Genomic DNA, 15,901 nt, shown 5'->3' with positions numbered 1-15,901 from the left:
AAGGAAGGAAGGAAGGAAGGAAGGAAGGAAGGAAGGAAGGAAGGAAGAAAGAGAGAAAGGAGGAAGGAAGGAAGGAAGGTAAAAGAAAGGGAAAGATGTTTAGTTAAATCAGCTTTGCACAGTGTTTCATGGGTCACCGTGTAGATGTTGAAGGCAGCAGATTATTTCACTGGGGAAAAAAAAAAAAACTGAAAAAACCTGAACTATAGAAATATCTTTACAAAGATGGAATTTCATGTGACTGTGAAAAAAAATACTGCCCATGAAAATAAGCTACTTTAACAGTACAGTGATACATCACAGAGTCATAAACCAACATTTGAGAGGTAAGATGTAAAAGAATTATTTTTAAAAAGTAAGAGGGCCTGTATAAATCATTAATTTTGAACTACCCTAAAGCCATTACACATAATGTGATATGTACATGTACATATTCAATGCAGATATTTTTAAGTAATGTGTTTACCCATATGATTCAGAGTTCTGCTGTCTTAGCAATCCCTTAAAAAATAAATAACCAAAATAATGTACTTTTATCATCTAGATGATTTATCTTTTTTAACACACATTTCCCTTTAGGAAGTGACATTTATCATGTAAAATCATGCTTATGATGAATTATATATATAGAATTAAATACAGCAAAACCCCAGCCAGGAAGTTCCATGGATGGTTCTAATCCTGACTGCTTTCATTAAATCAGGAAAGGAAGGCTGACTGACAGTTCAAGGTGAGAAGTAACCATCCACAAGTAACTGTGGCCAGGGGTGGGAGTCGACTTCATCCAGTGCCTCTCCTTCCAAAAGCTTCTCTTTCTACTCCAGCCTGTAGAAACCTATGTCATCCTGCCTCCTTCACCATGGCCCCGTCACGTGCAAAGGGGAACTACAGTGAGGGAAGCCCATCTGTGTATGTCCTCAGACAAAACAAACAGAACCCGCAACTATGAAAATCCATTCACAGAGACTGAATTTCAAACAATGGCACAGTGTTCCACTCTAACTTGAGGAAATAAAAAATCTTGCATGGTATATATTTGTAAACCATAATCCAGAACAGGATGCTTAAGAGGATTAGAGAACATCAAAGGACCAGAAAAATGTAACAAATAACAGAACTAGGTCAGAATCACTGCTACTAACCAAAAGAGCCAAAAATATCAAAAAATAGTGAGCAGCCACTGACAATTATTTTTTTTATTTTTATTTTTTTTTTAAGATTTTATTTATTTATTTGAGAGAGAGAGAATGAGAGAGACAGAACACATGAGAGGGGATAGGGTCAGAGGACGAAGCAGACTCCCCGCCGAGCAGGGAGCCCGATGTGGGACTCGATCCAGGAACTCCAGGATCATGACCTGAGCCGAAGGCAGTCGCTTAACCAACTGAGCCACCCAGGCGCCCAGCCACTGACAATTAATACATAACTACAATATAACTATATCTGTGTTTAATTACCGCCCAACCCGCTATGTATGAGACACTGTCCTAGATGCCAGAGACTCAAGGCATGAGACATGACCCTTGTTCCCGATACTTGTGGAAGAAACGGGTATGTAAACATAGAATTAAATGCAGTGTGATCACTGCAATAATACAGCATTAATAAAATCAGAGTTGGCATGAATTAACAGTGATGGATATTAGGGATAGTTGTGTGTTTATGATTATTTAGGTTTATCATTAACTACATAGTTCATACCATGCTGCGGTTTCAGGTTTCAATCATTCTCCAGGGATTTTCTTTGTCAAATTTACAAAGCACACCATTTAAATATCACCAAAATGGTGAAAAGATCAGTGTGAAATGGATGAACAAACAATGACCTCAGTCACTAAGGCCAGGACTCGGCAGTCCGTGTTGGCAACACTCCTCACCAAAGGCCCCTCTTCCCACTGTGGGTGCCTCATGGTCCAAGATCCAGCAAGAAAATAGTAACGATTCAGAATCGAATTTGTGAAGAAGCTGAATAATTTTGATTCTATAATTTGAGGTAGGTAATCAGCTGCCAATTATACAGTCAGCATTCATGAAAAACTATTAACTTTCAAAGCTCCATTACAGAATTTAATGTGGAAGTCTGAAGAATTTTCTTTTCTCTCTTTTTTTTTTAAAGATTTTATTTATTTATTTGAGAGAGAGAATGAGATAGAGAGCATGAGAGGGGGGAGGGTCAGAGAGAGAGGCAGAGTCCCTGCTGAGCAGGGAGCCCGACGTGGGACTCGATCCCGGGACTCCAGGATCATGACCTGAGCCGAAGGCAGTCGCCTAACCAACTGAGCCACCCAGGTGCCCCTGGAAGTCTGAAGAATTTTCATAGGTGGACACTAGTTAGGTGCCAAAGTATGCTTTCAGAAAATGACGACACCCAGAAAAGACAGTCAGAAGCGTGTGTATTTATTTTATGGCTCCTTTTCTAATTTCCAGTATTTCACAAACACTAAAATCATGATTTATGAAGCACTGCAATAATAGGACAAATCTCCGCCTCTGAGCAGACCTAATAAAAATAATATTGCTAAATCATATCTGGACTATTTGAAAGGTTAAATCTTTTCATGTTAACAAGTTCTCTTAATAGGTTATATAAAGGTTCATTATGGATTCTTTGCAGCTATGAGGTGGCAAAAATCATTATAATAGGAAACTATTCACTAATTATCTGACCCCATTGTTGGCTCTCCCTGCTTAACACCAGAGTCTACCTCATTCATCTTGTCAACTAAATGTTGAATGTCAGTACCATAAAAACACAGACTGCAGAGAGAAGGCATAATCTTGGCAAAGATGAAAGATGACAGGAGGCCTTGAAACTTCCCCCAATCGTATGCAAAGCACTGACAGATGAAGATCTGACAAGAGCTAGACCCACTCACTGTGGAAGAAAATTGACAAGAATGACAACTACTAGATGGGCGTTTCATAAGAGAATGGTTTCAATATCAAAGGAGTGTCTCAAGAAAATGAATGAAGCATTTGAATATTCTTTCAAAAAATCTTTTAAAACTACTAGAAAAGTTAAACATGAAATGAAGAATACCACATCATTTTATCATATAATGTCATAAAATGTATGCCCCCACCCACAAGAGATTCAGCATTTGATTCACTCTTTTTGAGATTCAATTTATTAACTGAAGTTATAACCTAGATTCTGTCATATATTAGATAAAACTAATAACATAAATGTTCATTTTAATGAAGTCCCAATGAAGCTTCCCCCCTCCCACTTACAAAATTCTGTTCCCCTTTCTACGTAGATTGACTTTCAATGCTCTTTTTCCCAAACATATCCTTAAATAACAAGGGCTGTCTACAAATCAATTCTGCCTCAAGGCAGTAGACAAATTTGTATCTACCAAATCGCCTTGTAGAGAAGAAAAAAGAAACAGATCTCATCACAACCTCTGTTAGACTCACACTCATGAAGTAAGAGAACATGACTTGAAGTCAATACACTATCAGACACAAACTCAATCATATGTAAAGCAGCAAATGGATGTTAAAATGGTCTTGTACCATTATATTTCTCCATGTAAAAAGGTATCCAAGAGGTGTCAAATTTCTCTTTCTTTTTACTTCCTAAAACACAGTAACTATTTTGATCTTATTTTTTCCAATACCTTCATATATTATTAATTCTCCTTCTTATCTTTTAATATAATTTTTTTCAGATTTGAGAGATCTATTCCAAACAGGCCTATCATGGATGTAAAGCTGAATTACCAAGTGACATAATGCTTATTAATACTCCCTTGTCGATACAGTTCATTATGACTCCAAAGATTAGAGTTACCATTACAACACCATCAATCAGCCAAAAAGCAGACCAAGACTGAGACTGGTCCTGTTCTATGAAATGAATCAGTGACTCTGATTAAACAGCTAATGAACTTCCCTTTCCAAGCACACTGATCATTGCCCTACAATAACCTTTGGTAGAATATCTTGTGCAATGTACTATATGTTGCATAAGACATGAAACTGAGCTATAATAAATTATACTAATAAAAGGCAGAACTTCAAATATGAGCAATTAAACTCCAGATCTTCTGTAATGGCAGTCACTAGGTAAATGCTGACAAAAACCTAATTTCTTTAATCAACTTACTTTTAAATGGCAAGCAATCAACTTAATCTAAAGAATTAGCTAAGTTTTTATCTGTGTAGGTATAATATTACATGGTGACAAGGAATATAGGGTTTAGAACCAGTCTGTCTATTTTCATATTAAACTCTGCCATCCATTAGTTGTAAGCACTTGGGGTAAGTTATATGGCCCTCATTTTTTAAATCTGTGTAGTGGGGATTATAATACCTCAGCAAACTGTTAAAGGCTCACCAAGTTTGCGTACAATGGAAGATCAGCCTTCCCTCAAAAGGAAAGTGGATGATTGGCAATCAAGGACCAGTGTCCTCTGTCCTAAGCAGATTTGCCCAGGCAAGACTAGAGGAATCTTAGATTTTGATCTTGAATCTTGAGTGATGTAATATAAGGGTGGAAAACATTTTTAGAGCCTATCCATTTTAGTTAGGGCACTGATGAGCCTGCCTACCAGCTTCGGCTGCCTAGACACCCTTGAGAGTGTAGCTTTTCTATTGATTCTGTGAACTACCCCATATCTTTTTAAATTAATTTTTCTTCTAGTTTCTGTGGCTTGAAACTATCTAAACTTAACTGAAGTGATAGAACACCTCCAGTAGACAGGTGCATATATTAGACAAACGGGAACTGCTCAAGGGTAAAATCCTACCACTGAACCAGAGCTTTAAAATACTGCTCATTTGCATAGCATTTTACAGTATTCAAAGTATCTCGTTTGACTCCTGCAATAACCCACATTGTATGTGGGAGAGGTCTGATGCACCATCCCCAAACTAAGGGTTAGAGTCCGGACTAGAGACGAAGTCTGCTCAAAAGTCAGGCTTTTGCACTATGTCATCTGATTTGGGAACCACAGATTTCAATCACTTGTTGACCTAAATTCCGCATAAAGGAATGTAATGATCATTTATAGCACAAAATACTAGGTAGGCAAGATACCTGACAGATTTTACGATAGAAAGCCTTCATTTGATTAATGGGAAAAAAAGACCCTGGGTAATTAAGTGACTTACTTGAAATAAATAATCCACCTAAAGTGGAAATAATGCAAATTCATGGTGTATCAGACTCAGATACCTACCATTCAAGAAATTTTAGTTACTGGAGCAAAGGTGTCATCCCTAAGGTGGTTGTAAAAGGTCTGCAGGAACTCGGGGAAGTAACTAGACAGGGAGCTGTTCCCTAGCCTTAGCTCAAGACTTCTCACCTCAAAGGCTCTTTAAGGAACTCTCTGTTCTTGGTGGACATGCCACCTGACATCTGCCCTTGGCCCTGGCCTAATCCCACTAGAGCTACTCTAAACATACACAAAACTGTCCTGCAAGCTGAGCCTTAATCCTTGTTTGCAATTCAAAGAAAGCCCTTTATCCCCCGTCCCTCCCAGGGCCTGCATTCATCCTATAGAACTACCCCTTGGTCCTGGGCACCTTTGGAGTCCTATCAGAAGCTTCTCCTAAGCTTCCAGGAAGGGACCAGGCCTGAGTACTATAATAGCTTTCCCCACCTCTCTCCAAGGCGGTGGACTGAGATGGGGAATCAGATTCTTATCACAAGTTGCCAACCAGTTGGCTGAGCCTTCCTCCAAGCTGCGTTCCCTCAACATCCCAAAACTCCCCAAAGCAGCATGGCTGTGCTGTGTCTTATGCAATCAATCATATTCAAATCCTACCTCAGTAGAATCTGCACTGCTGCCCTTTTTGAGACCCAACACTCATATGATCTCCTCTGTGCATGCTAGAACTGTAGTCATATCTGATTTCCTGCAGCCCGTTTCCTCTGTCCCGATGCCCCATTTTCCTCTTGCGCTCTGTTTGTTGTAAATACAGTGAGGCTGGTGAGATTGAGGCACGCACTGTTACGGGCTGTATATGGACATAGTATGATCCACACACATTCTTCCTTTGAGTAACTGGCATGCCCAGTGCAAGAAATATCAACACTTTATAAAGAATCTCTTATTTCTGCAGTAGACACAATTTTTAGGATATACCTGAGGAGGAACAAAATTATGACAGATTCCATTTCCCTAGAGTACTGAGAAGAATCTGTGAGGTTTCGTTTGGGGAAAAGGCCTGGCAGATATCAATGAGAAACCCTGCAATTTAAAGCAAGTTCGGTTTTTCTTCCAATGCTCAAGTGACAATAGAACGACAGAAGCAAACTTCAGTCCATTCTTCTCAACCCAGCAGGACAACCACTCCCCAGGAGAGGAATTATCAACATGAATCATTTGTAAAACATACAACCATTTTAATTGACTGAAATAAGTAGCATTCATGCTGAAATACGAGGTCACCCTGGACACTTGAAATGAAAGAATATAGATGAGGAGAAAGCTTAGATCCCAGCTAGCATTTGAAAAGTTTCATGGTGAAGGGTGGATAAATAGGGGAATTCCCGGAGGTCAACGTTTGAGGTTTCTTTGCAGATCTGAGTGGGTATAATTTTAGATCTAAATGGAAACCAACATATTGAAGATATGAAACAAATCAATCAATTATAACGTCTTAAAGATAAAAAGCAATCCACTTGACTTTGTGTGATACATTATTTGGTTGGAAACATTTTAAATCTTCTTTATACCTTTAAAAAAAATCTTAATTGCTTACTTTATAAAAATAAATTATCCTAGTTGAAAGCTCATGCTCTTCTCAATTAAGCCAATTTAAAGACAAAATTTTAGTTTGTGCTTTATATAGCACTAAAATAATACAGGGCTCCAACCCCGTGTACTAATGGGGATTCAAAGTTACCATAGATGAAAACATATTACAGATTCTGAATATCACTCTTCGTTTGCTTTATCATTTAAAAAAATCTTTCTCTAATGAATCATAAGTCCATAAAACTTACCATCTTGAATGGACCTTAAAAATCACATCATAGACGGTTCCTTCATTTAAGAAATGAAGAAATTCAAATTTAGAGATTAAGTGAGCTTAAAACGAAATTCCTCATCAAACACCTAATTTAGAATCTGAAAATAACACTATCATAGAACACATATGGAGCATTATTCCCCATCCTTACTCTCTCCAGGATTCAGGCTATGTACTTATGGACCAAAGGAAGGCAGGAAAAAGGATAATCAAGATGCACAAATACTGAACTACCAAAGCTTATAACCCACACAGTATTAGATGGCTCTATCACAAAGCTTTCAGGTTGATGTTAAGTCAATTAAGTGCCACTTTAAAGATATTTAAAAAATAATAATGACAGCACTTTCCAGAAATGGTTACAGCTCTCTGACATTATCTGGGAAAATGACCATTTATGGTTCCATCCAATGTCCACAATTCTACACACAGCATAAGATGTAACAAAACTATTTTAAGCTCCATTGTTGAGTAGAGTGAATGTACCTCCCAGCCTTCAATGTGAGACTGCCATTCCTCTAAGACTTCTAACTTCTCCATCTGCCTCTTGGCCTCGTTGATGTTAGAACAGACAGCTTTCATGGCTTGGAGGGCTTCCATCACTGCTGCATAGTCACTGTGTTTCCTCGGAGTCCGCTTCAGCAACTCCTGTTTATACACAAAAAACAAATCACCCTTTGATCTTCAGCTTTCTGGTACAGCAGGTTCAGACTGACCAGGAAATGAAAACTGCAGAAATCGTGAGAGCCACTTACAGAAGTGACATCACAAACTCCACTAAGATTAAGATTAAAAAGGAAAGGTTGAACCAATGGATATGCGTCACTCTGATACACATCTTGCAGCTCCTTTAATTTTTGGCCTTCAAACTATTTTGTTTTCAGAAACTAAATTAGATTTCTCCTTTCAAATTGTCAAATATCTCACCGGCAGCATGTAATTTTTTCATAAGATTGACCGCTGTTCCAACAGAACTACAACTTTGTATGTCTTCCTAGAGTCTTTAACAGAACAGTAAGCCTTTAAATAAATATGTCCCATAATTTCAAAAATAATTTAAATGCCTTATTTTCTAATACACTTTTGAGAAACTATAAAAACATGTCAGAAGTAAAGCAAAATTTTTAAATAATGTCTTACACTCTAGCAAAATAAATTTATAAGTTCCACGATACTCCATCACTAAAGGAATAATTTACGCTATTTTCACCAATAACTCAGGTTCATTTTCTGCAATGAATGAATTGCCATATGCCCCTCAAGAGCTTTTTTTTGTTTTGTTTTGATGTGGGGTTTTTTTTTGGCATTTTATGGTTTTTTCCATTCAGGATATCAGAACAAGAGTGATCTTTAATCTTTTAAATATATTAAAAGGTTCTGTTTGTTGTTTAGAAGCACAAAATTAAACATATTCAGCCACTGTCTAGACAGTTGTAACCACATTGCTTTTTAATTAGTCATTTGTTTCTTTACTACAGTTGCCATCATCATGTAACTAACACAATCACAGAAATCCTGAGGCAAGTCTTCAAAAGAATTTCCTTAATTCTTAACATACAGTGGGAAAATATGCAGTTGTTATGCTCTCTTGAGGTCTGTTACTGTTGAAAATGCTGCCATACACTTTGACCCTGCATTCAGTATGTTCACACTCTGTTCTGTGGAGCTAACACCCAAGACAAGATTTAAAAACTTATGTTGGGGTGGTGCCTGGGTGGCTCAGTCGTTAAGCATCTGCCTTCAGCTCGGGTCATGATCCCAGGGTCCTGGGATCGAGCCCCGCATCGGGCTCCCTGCTTGACGGGAAGCCTGCTTCTCCCTCTGCCACTCCCCCTGCTTGTGTTCCCTCTCTCGCTGTGTCTCTCTCTGTCAAATAAATAAAATCTTAAAAAAAAAATCAAAAAACTTATGTTGGGGGCGCCTGGGTGGCTCAGTCGGTTAAGCGACTGCCTTCGGCTCAGGTCATGATCCTGGAGTCCCGGGAGTCCCTGCTCGGCAGGGAGTCTGCTTCTTCCTCTGACCCTCCCCCCTCTCATGCTCTCTCTCAAATAAATAAATAAAATCTTTTTAAAAATAAATAAATAAATAAATAAATAAATAAATAAATAAATAAAACCCTGTGCTGCTTGGCCAAACCAATAATTTCAAGTTCCACAAATACGACCTTTTCTTTAACACACAGCCTAATCCCCTAATGTTTTTCTCTGAATAAATAAAACCATCCAAAATCAAAGAGATTATCAGCACAGTGGTACAACAACAACAAAACTATCAACACCAACTTATCTACTACACCAGTGAATAGTTTCTTCACGTTTCTTTGTGAAGATAATCATCCAAAGAGGGGGAAAGATGTCATCTTTCCACTTCTCGAAGGTGCTCTGAGTTGATCTTTTTCTTCCAAAGCAAGAATGTGTCCATGATTCTATCTTTTGAGAAGTCAGCTCAGCCAACCCCATCCGGTGGTCATCCCTATCCAGAAGCGATTTAGAACGACTACCTAGCATGATGTGTTTCTCTTAATATCACTATCCCTTCTGACTCTTAAAACAAACAAATGCCCGGGATTCCAAAATCAGGTCCAGGAATAGCTGAAGCGATCTGAGTCACCAAGTCAGGAGTCTGAAAGGACTCTCAAAGATAGGAGTCAGGTTTGCACCAAACCTCCTAACCTTCTGAAGACCACACTAAAGCTCTGCAGAACTGGACATACCCATGTTAGCTTCTCTCTACGGCTTAACCAAGCAATTTTAACTTGCTTTTTAATAAGGAGAAATTGTTTTCAAAGAAATTTTAACAAAAACCCAGTTATGCAACTCACGGAAGTTGTAGTTAAAAAAATGTATTTTTAGCTCAAATTCCTTACATTTGTTTCTCAAAAAGTAAATCAATAAGAACACCAGTTAATATGTGCATAGCATATTGGAGTATTTTAAAAATTTAGAGAGCAAGTAGTAGTTAATCTATTAAAATAAATCAGAATCAAATATATTTGAGTAATAATAGCTAACATATGGAGTACATGCTGTGCTAAATGATTTGCATAAAACAGTTCAATTACTTTTTTTTTTTTAATTTATTTGAGACAGAGAGAATGAGAGAGAGAGAGAGCACATGAGAGGGGGGAGGGTCAGAGGGAGAAGCAGGCTCCTTGCTGAGCAGGGAGCCCGATGTGGGACTCGATCCAGGGACTCCAGGATCATGACCTGAGCCGAAGGCAGTCGCTTAACCAACTGAGCCACCCAGGCGCCCCTCAATTACTATTTTTATGTAATACCTTTTCCATATGCATATATATGTATATACACACATACACAAACAGATATACATATCCATTATACACATTCTTGCAGATATATGCTACAATTCCATCATCATTATTTCTGTTTCATTAATAAAAAGCCAAGGTTTTAAGGGGTTAGATTATGTGTTCAGTCACACAGCTAGTAAGCAGAATACTTAGGATTTGAACTCAGAGCTCATGTGCTCAACCACTATCCCAAACTGCCTATCCTGCTGTTATAGTTCCAAAACCACCATTTCCAGAATTGCTATTCTAATCTATTCGCATGCTTTTGCAGTACAAGCATAATTAGCACATTATAATATGTTTTTCACAATAACACTTTTGGTCATTGTAATGAGGCAATGGGGCCTACGACCATTAATGGGACATATCCTGTCATCCAGAGGCAGCATTTGCTTAGCACTGTCATTCTACATCCTATCATTTATTGTCCCACGTGACCCATACCATTCCCTATAATACTGATTCAAAAATCAAGCTCTGAAATTATGTAATCTTCACTTTAACTTCATTAGCATCAAGAAGACACCAATGTTAGGGGAAGCCAAAAAATACACCAACAGTAGATTTACTTAAGATAAAGAACCCTGTAGATAAAATGCGATATAAACTGGTCATAAGGTACTTAATGGGATCTATCTTGAAACTAATGCATTTACTCTAAATAAAACTCAAACAAGTATGTTTTCTACAAAGAGCACTAAAAGTCTCTTTTCCCAAAAGATTTGTTTCCTAATCCATACATATGTGACAAAATAGCTATTTTCCCTAGTAACCATGATCTGCCCTTTCTTTAGAAAATCAGATTATTTAAAACAAAAATTTTTTAAAGACCATCAGCAAAATATACAGGTGCAAGGAAAATACTACAGTGAAATAAACACATAAAATACCTTCAAAAGGAGAGGGTACTTGCAAATTCTTTGTATTGGTGTTACTAAATATCCTTCCAGGGGAACATCTGTGTTCTTCCGTCCTCCAAGTAGCATGCAGTTCTGCAGTGGAGATAAAAATAATTACGATTTTTTAAACCTGAAGCCATGAAATTTTCTTCTATCATAAAATTTTCTGCTAAAACTTGTGAAAGCCTGTCTCCATACAGTTTCTTTCTCTGAGATGAGCCCTTGCAATCACAAATACCATTTACAGAAGACAAAGAGAAGTATTTTTCCATTTCGTATTAGTTATAGAAACCAAAATGTTTTGAATATTAATTATTATATATTCTCCTGACTATGAAGTCTGAGGAAAAAGAGATAGGATAGAGACGGAGGAATAGATAGATGAGTGGGTAGATGGATGGATGGATGGACAGACAGATGAATGGACTGATGGATGAATAAGTAATAGACACAAAGATACACAGATCAATCCTACTTATATAGGGAGTTGTGTTGTAGTTGAATTGTGGTGTTGTGTTGTGGGGTAAAGAGCAGGCCTAGAGACAACTGGGTTCTATACGTGCTTTGCCACTGACTAGTGATGTAACTTGGGTTGATTTCAGAATGCTAGTTTTCCTGCCTGTAAACCTGTCAAACTGTCATGTTTCAACGAAGTGATTGCTAAGTCACTTTCAGCTATAACACCTCACCAATGAAACTGGCCAGCCAATCTCAGAGAAGGAGGTCAGATATGATCCCCAGAGAGGCAAGATGAATGGAGAAATCTCAAAATCAGCAGAGTAAGATGAAATAGAAGAGAAAATCAACTCTCATTTAAAAAAAAAAAAAGCCTGAAGCATCTGGTCTTTAGTTTATAGTTTGACCATCAATAAAAAAAAGATTTGAAACTTGTGCCAAATCCTGCTTCTGCAATGTCTATCAGAGTAACTGGCAAAAAGAAAGCAGTTAACAAATATGTAGTAAAGGGAGAAAAGGGCCCCTCAAATATCATACTGATGATTCATCAACCTTTAGACCACCATTTTAAGACTACTACTGTCCTATATTCATTGAGAAGAGAGACCAAGTGCTGAGCAGGAAAGGATGAAAAGGAAAGACTGAGGGTAGCAGAACAACCGCCCCACTGACCTGAGCAACTTGGCTTTAGCAGCAATTTGTGTATTCAAGTCAGCAAAACTAACACCATGACTTTAACTTCACCCAGGCACTTTAGAAGACGGGGCAGCAAAGAAGTGTTCTGACTCAAGCATGCTCTTTGAGGGCCTCATCCCCTATTGCAATCAGTTTATCAAAATATTCTTTCCAACTCTGCATGGTATTGTCCCCAGGGGAGCCATATGAAACACATCTATGTACATCTCACTATATTTCCAGTGATGTTTCAGTATCCCTACACAAGTTAGCACCCCTTACAAATGCGGCCACCCCCTTTACCTAGCTCTGGGTTGAAGCACCCTAAGAAATTCATGACGGCTTAACACACTGTTAATTCCTTGTCTAATAGTACGGTATAGATTATGAACTGTCTTCATAATAGCAGACATTGGTTGCCACTTTAGACTGGCTTATGAAAGCCAGTTCTCTCCTAATGTGTACATAAAGAATGTCTTCTCCCTGAGCTCCCAGAGATTTCCCTGATGATGACAACTTATTGAGGTGGCAGCATATCCAAGTACTCCAAATAATACCACCACCAAATCTGTAAACTCTTACCAGTTTTCCCAAGGGTGATTGTTATTATCCCTATTTTATGGAGATGGAAAATGACACCAGCAATATAATGAATTTCCTAAAGTCATTCGGGTAATTAGTGGCCACTGAGTGCCAGGGCAGGAATTATAAAAGCCCAGGTTTGCTACCAGACTGTGCTGTAGGATCATCTAAAAACCAGCACTCCTCTGAGACTACTGGCAGGGCTTGACACAATTCAGTCAATAAACTAGACCAAGGCAAACAGTCAGCTCTGCTGAGAGCTAAATGGATTCACTAAGATGACAAAGTTCTAACACTTTATATAAAGGGCCCTAAAATTTTAGTGGCATAGGAGCTTCTTCTGGCTGTGGCAGAGAAAAGGGATCAGTAAATCCTCTTCCCAAAAAACAACCAATACTCAGCAAAATTGTCAAAGATATCAATTTCAGGGCTCTGGAAATCAACTAAAGTCAAACAAAAAATTGAGATGTGTTTATTCATGAAAAGCTGCTGAATTTTCAGGTAAGAACGGTGGGAGTCTATGGCATCCTCACCTGAGCTTCTCCCACCTTCCCCCTGCCTCCCCCTACCCCACCTTCCCCAGCGCACCCTGAACAGTGGCTCTATTGCGGTGGCCCCATGACAGGGGCCCTGAAAACCGGATGGGGCTTCCAGATGGGGCTGCAGAGAATAAAAGTCTCACACCTGGGGGTGTTGCCAATAAAATGAGCACACTCCATAAGAAAAATGGAGAATGCCCACAGTTCTGTTAGCCTGAGATTGCAGCCCTCCTTGGAGCAGGTGCCAGACTGTGCACATGCAGAAAACACCCAAGGGGAGGGGGGGGATCCCCAGCGAAAGAAAAATCCAGATCTGACTTGAAAACTGCCTGCCCTCTGAATGTCTCCCCCACCCCCCAAACTCACACATAGATCCACAGACAAGACAGTTAACTGACAAATCACCAACTGAACTAAGTTAAACAGTCACTGGAGTGACCCCTAAAAAGAAAGGCTAAATTATAAAGAGTAGAGATAACAGCTGCACATACATGAGTCACAGGTCCTCAAATCAAGTCCAGGGAAGTTACTAAAAACAAAACAAAACAAACAAAAAACAATAACCAACCTCAGGAAATAGACTTGATAAATTAAGATGAATATTGTTCTTAGAGCAATCACCCCCCCCAAAAAAACCTAAAATACATAGTTTAAAAAAATCAACAGAGGAAGTAAAATAGTACACTAAGGAAGGTAAAGGAGGAACAGAGGAACAACAACAACAAAAGAAAAAAACACATACAGAAAAAATGATAAAATGGTACATGTCAATACAACGATATCAATAATTACATTAAAGATCAATGAATGGAACACTCCAATCAAAAGGCAGAGATTGTCAGGCTGGATAAAAAAGTAAGATCCGTAATGATGTACTATACATTGGCTAACTGAATTTAAATAAAATAAAATTTTTTAAAAAAGCAAGATACGACTATATACTGTCTTCCAGGGGCATGTTTTAGATTGAAAGACATAACTAGTTTGTAAGGAAAATAATGGAAAAAGATATAACATACAAACAGTACAAGAAGTGTCATGGTTATAATAATATGAGGCAAAATAGACTTTAAGAAAAGAAATATCCCTAGGGACAAAGAAAAACATTTTATGATCAATAGAAATATAAATACAAGCACTTTCAATGAATACATATTTAACAACAGAGCCCCAAAACACTTAAAACAAAAACTGACATAACTGAAAGGCAAGACAGACAATTTAACAATTATACCTATAGATTTCAATATCCTACCCTCAGTAACTGACAGAACACCTAGAGGAAAGGACAAAGAAGACAGAAACAGCACTATGAACAAAAATGACCTAACATTTATAGAACACTCCGCCCAACAGCAGCAGAATATGCATAGTTTTTAAGCACACATGGAACATACAGAGGAAAAAAAAAAAAACAAAAAACTCCAGGACAGACCATATGCTAAGCCATAAAAATGCCTTAAAATGATTTAAATATGTTCTCTGGCCAGAATGGAATTAAATTTAAAAAATCAACTACAGAAAGAAATTTGGAAAATTCCAATATTGGGAAATAAAATAACAGAATGTTAAAACTGATGATTCTAAGACTTTACCCTACCTGCAAGCTCAAAAGTTAACCTGCCAGAGATTTATGGGTGCTGGAAGAACACATGACACTCCTAGGCCAGAGCTATAGGACTTTTTTTTTTTTTAAAGATTTTATTTATTTATTTGAGAGAGAGAGAATGAGAGAGAGAGAACACATGAGAGGGGATAGGGTCAGAGGACGAAGCAGACTCCCTGCCGAGCAGGGAGCCCGATGCGGGACTCGATCCCGGGACTCCAGGATCATGACCTGAGCCGAAGGCAGTCGCTTAACCAACTGAACCACTCAGGCGCCCTATAGGACTTTTTTTCCTTATAGCAATAGCGGTAGCCAGAGTATCACTATTTTGGGGCCAGTTTCCCACGGCTCAGTTCCCACATCGCAAGACAAGGAAGACCAGGTGGCCCATGCACATGGACACCAGGAGAGGAGACCTGAAGCGAAGAAACGTGTATCTTTCATGAGGGCAGCCGGCGTGACTGCCCGCCTCTTAGGAGGAAGAGAATATCTCTACCTTCTGAGGCTGTTGGTGATATAAACATCCTTTAAAAGATCGGCCAGAACAAAGGCAGTCAGTTCCTCTGCTCAGAAAATGTGCAGGGACACAAGTCCCATGCAGAACTGCCTTCCAAGACAAACTCTAAATAAAGAATAGACTAAAGATATTACAAAGGAAACTAGACATTCTCGAAAACTGAATGAAAATGAAAACACATGTCAAATTTTATGGAATAAAACTAACGCAGTGTGTAGGGCAAAATTCATAGCTTTAAACACCTATATTGGAAAAGGCAAAAAGGTCACAATAAAAACTCTTAACAAACTATGAATATAGTAGAACTTCTTCAAGCAGAAAAGGACATCTGCA

General features: G+C 38.4%; 1 protein-coding gene across 8 annotated transcripts in view; it reads right to left on the bottom strand.

Moving 5' to 3' along the window:
- Positions 1 to 15,901, bottom strand: part of PREX2 (phosphatidylinositol-3,4,5-trisphosphate dependent Rac exchange factor 2) — a 285,788-nt gene that overhangs the window by 197,773 nt on the left and 72,114 nt on the right. For all 8 annotated transcript variants that reach the window (XR_004680417.1, XM_035011286.1, XM_035011287.1 and 5 more), the window contains exons 5-6: positions 11,185 to 11,286; positions 7,471 to 7,632 (exon numbers count right to left, since the gene is read on the bottom strand). Coding sequence is in view for 7 of the 8 variants with exons in the window: in XM_035011286.1 (XP_034867177.1) it covers positions 7,471 to 7,632; positions 11,185 to 11,286 (264 nt within the window). In the remaining variant the exon portion in view is untranslated. The remainder of the gene's footprint in view (positions 1 to 7,470; positions 7,633 to 11,184; positions 11,287 to 15,901) is intronic.

This window comes from Mirounga leonina, unplaced genomic scaffold (genome assembly GCF_011800145.1).
Source record: "Mirounga leonina isolate KUSES-001 unplaced genomic scaffold, KU_Mleo_1.0 Mir_165, whole genome shotgun sequence".
Lineage (NCBI taxonomy): Eukaryota > Metazoa > Chordata > Mammalia > Carnivora > Phocidae > Mirounga > Mirounga leonina.
This window is presented reverse-complemented; position numbering and strand designations above follow the sequence as displayed.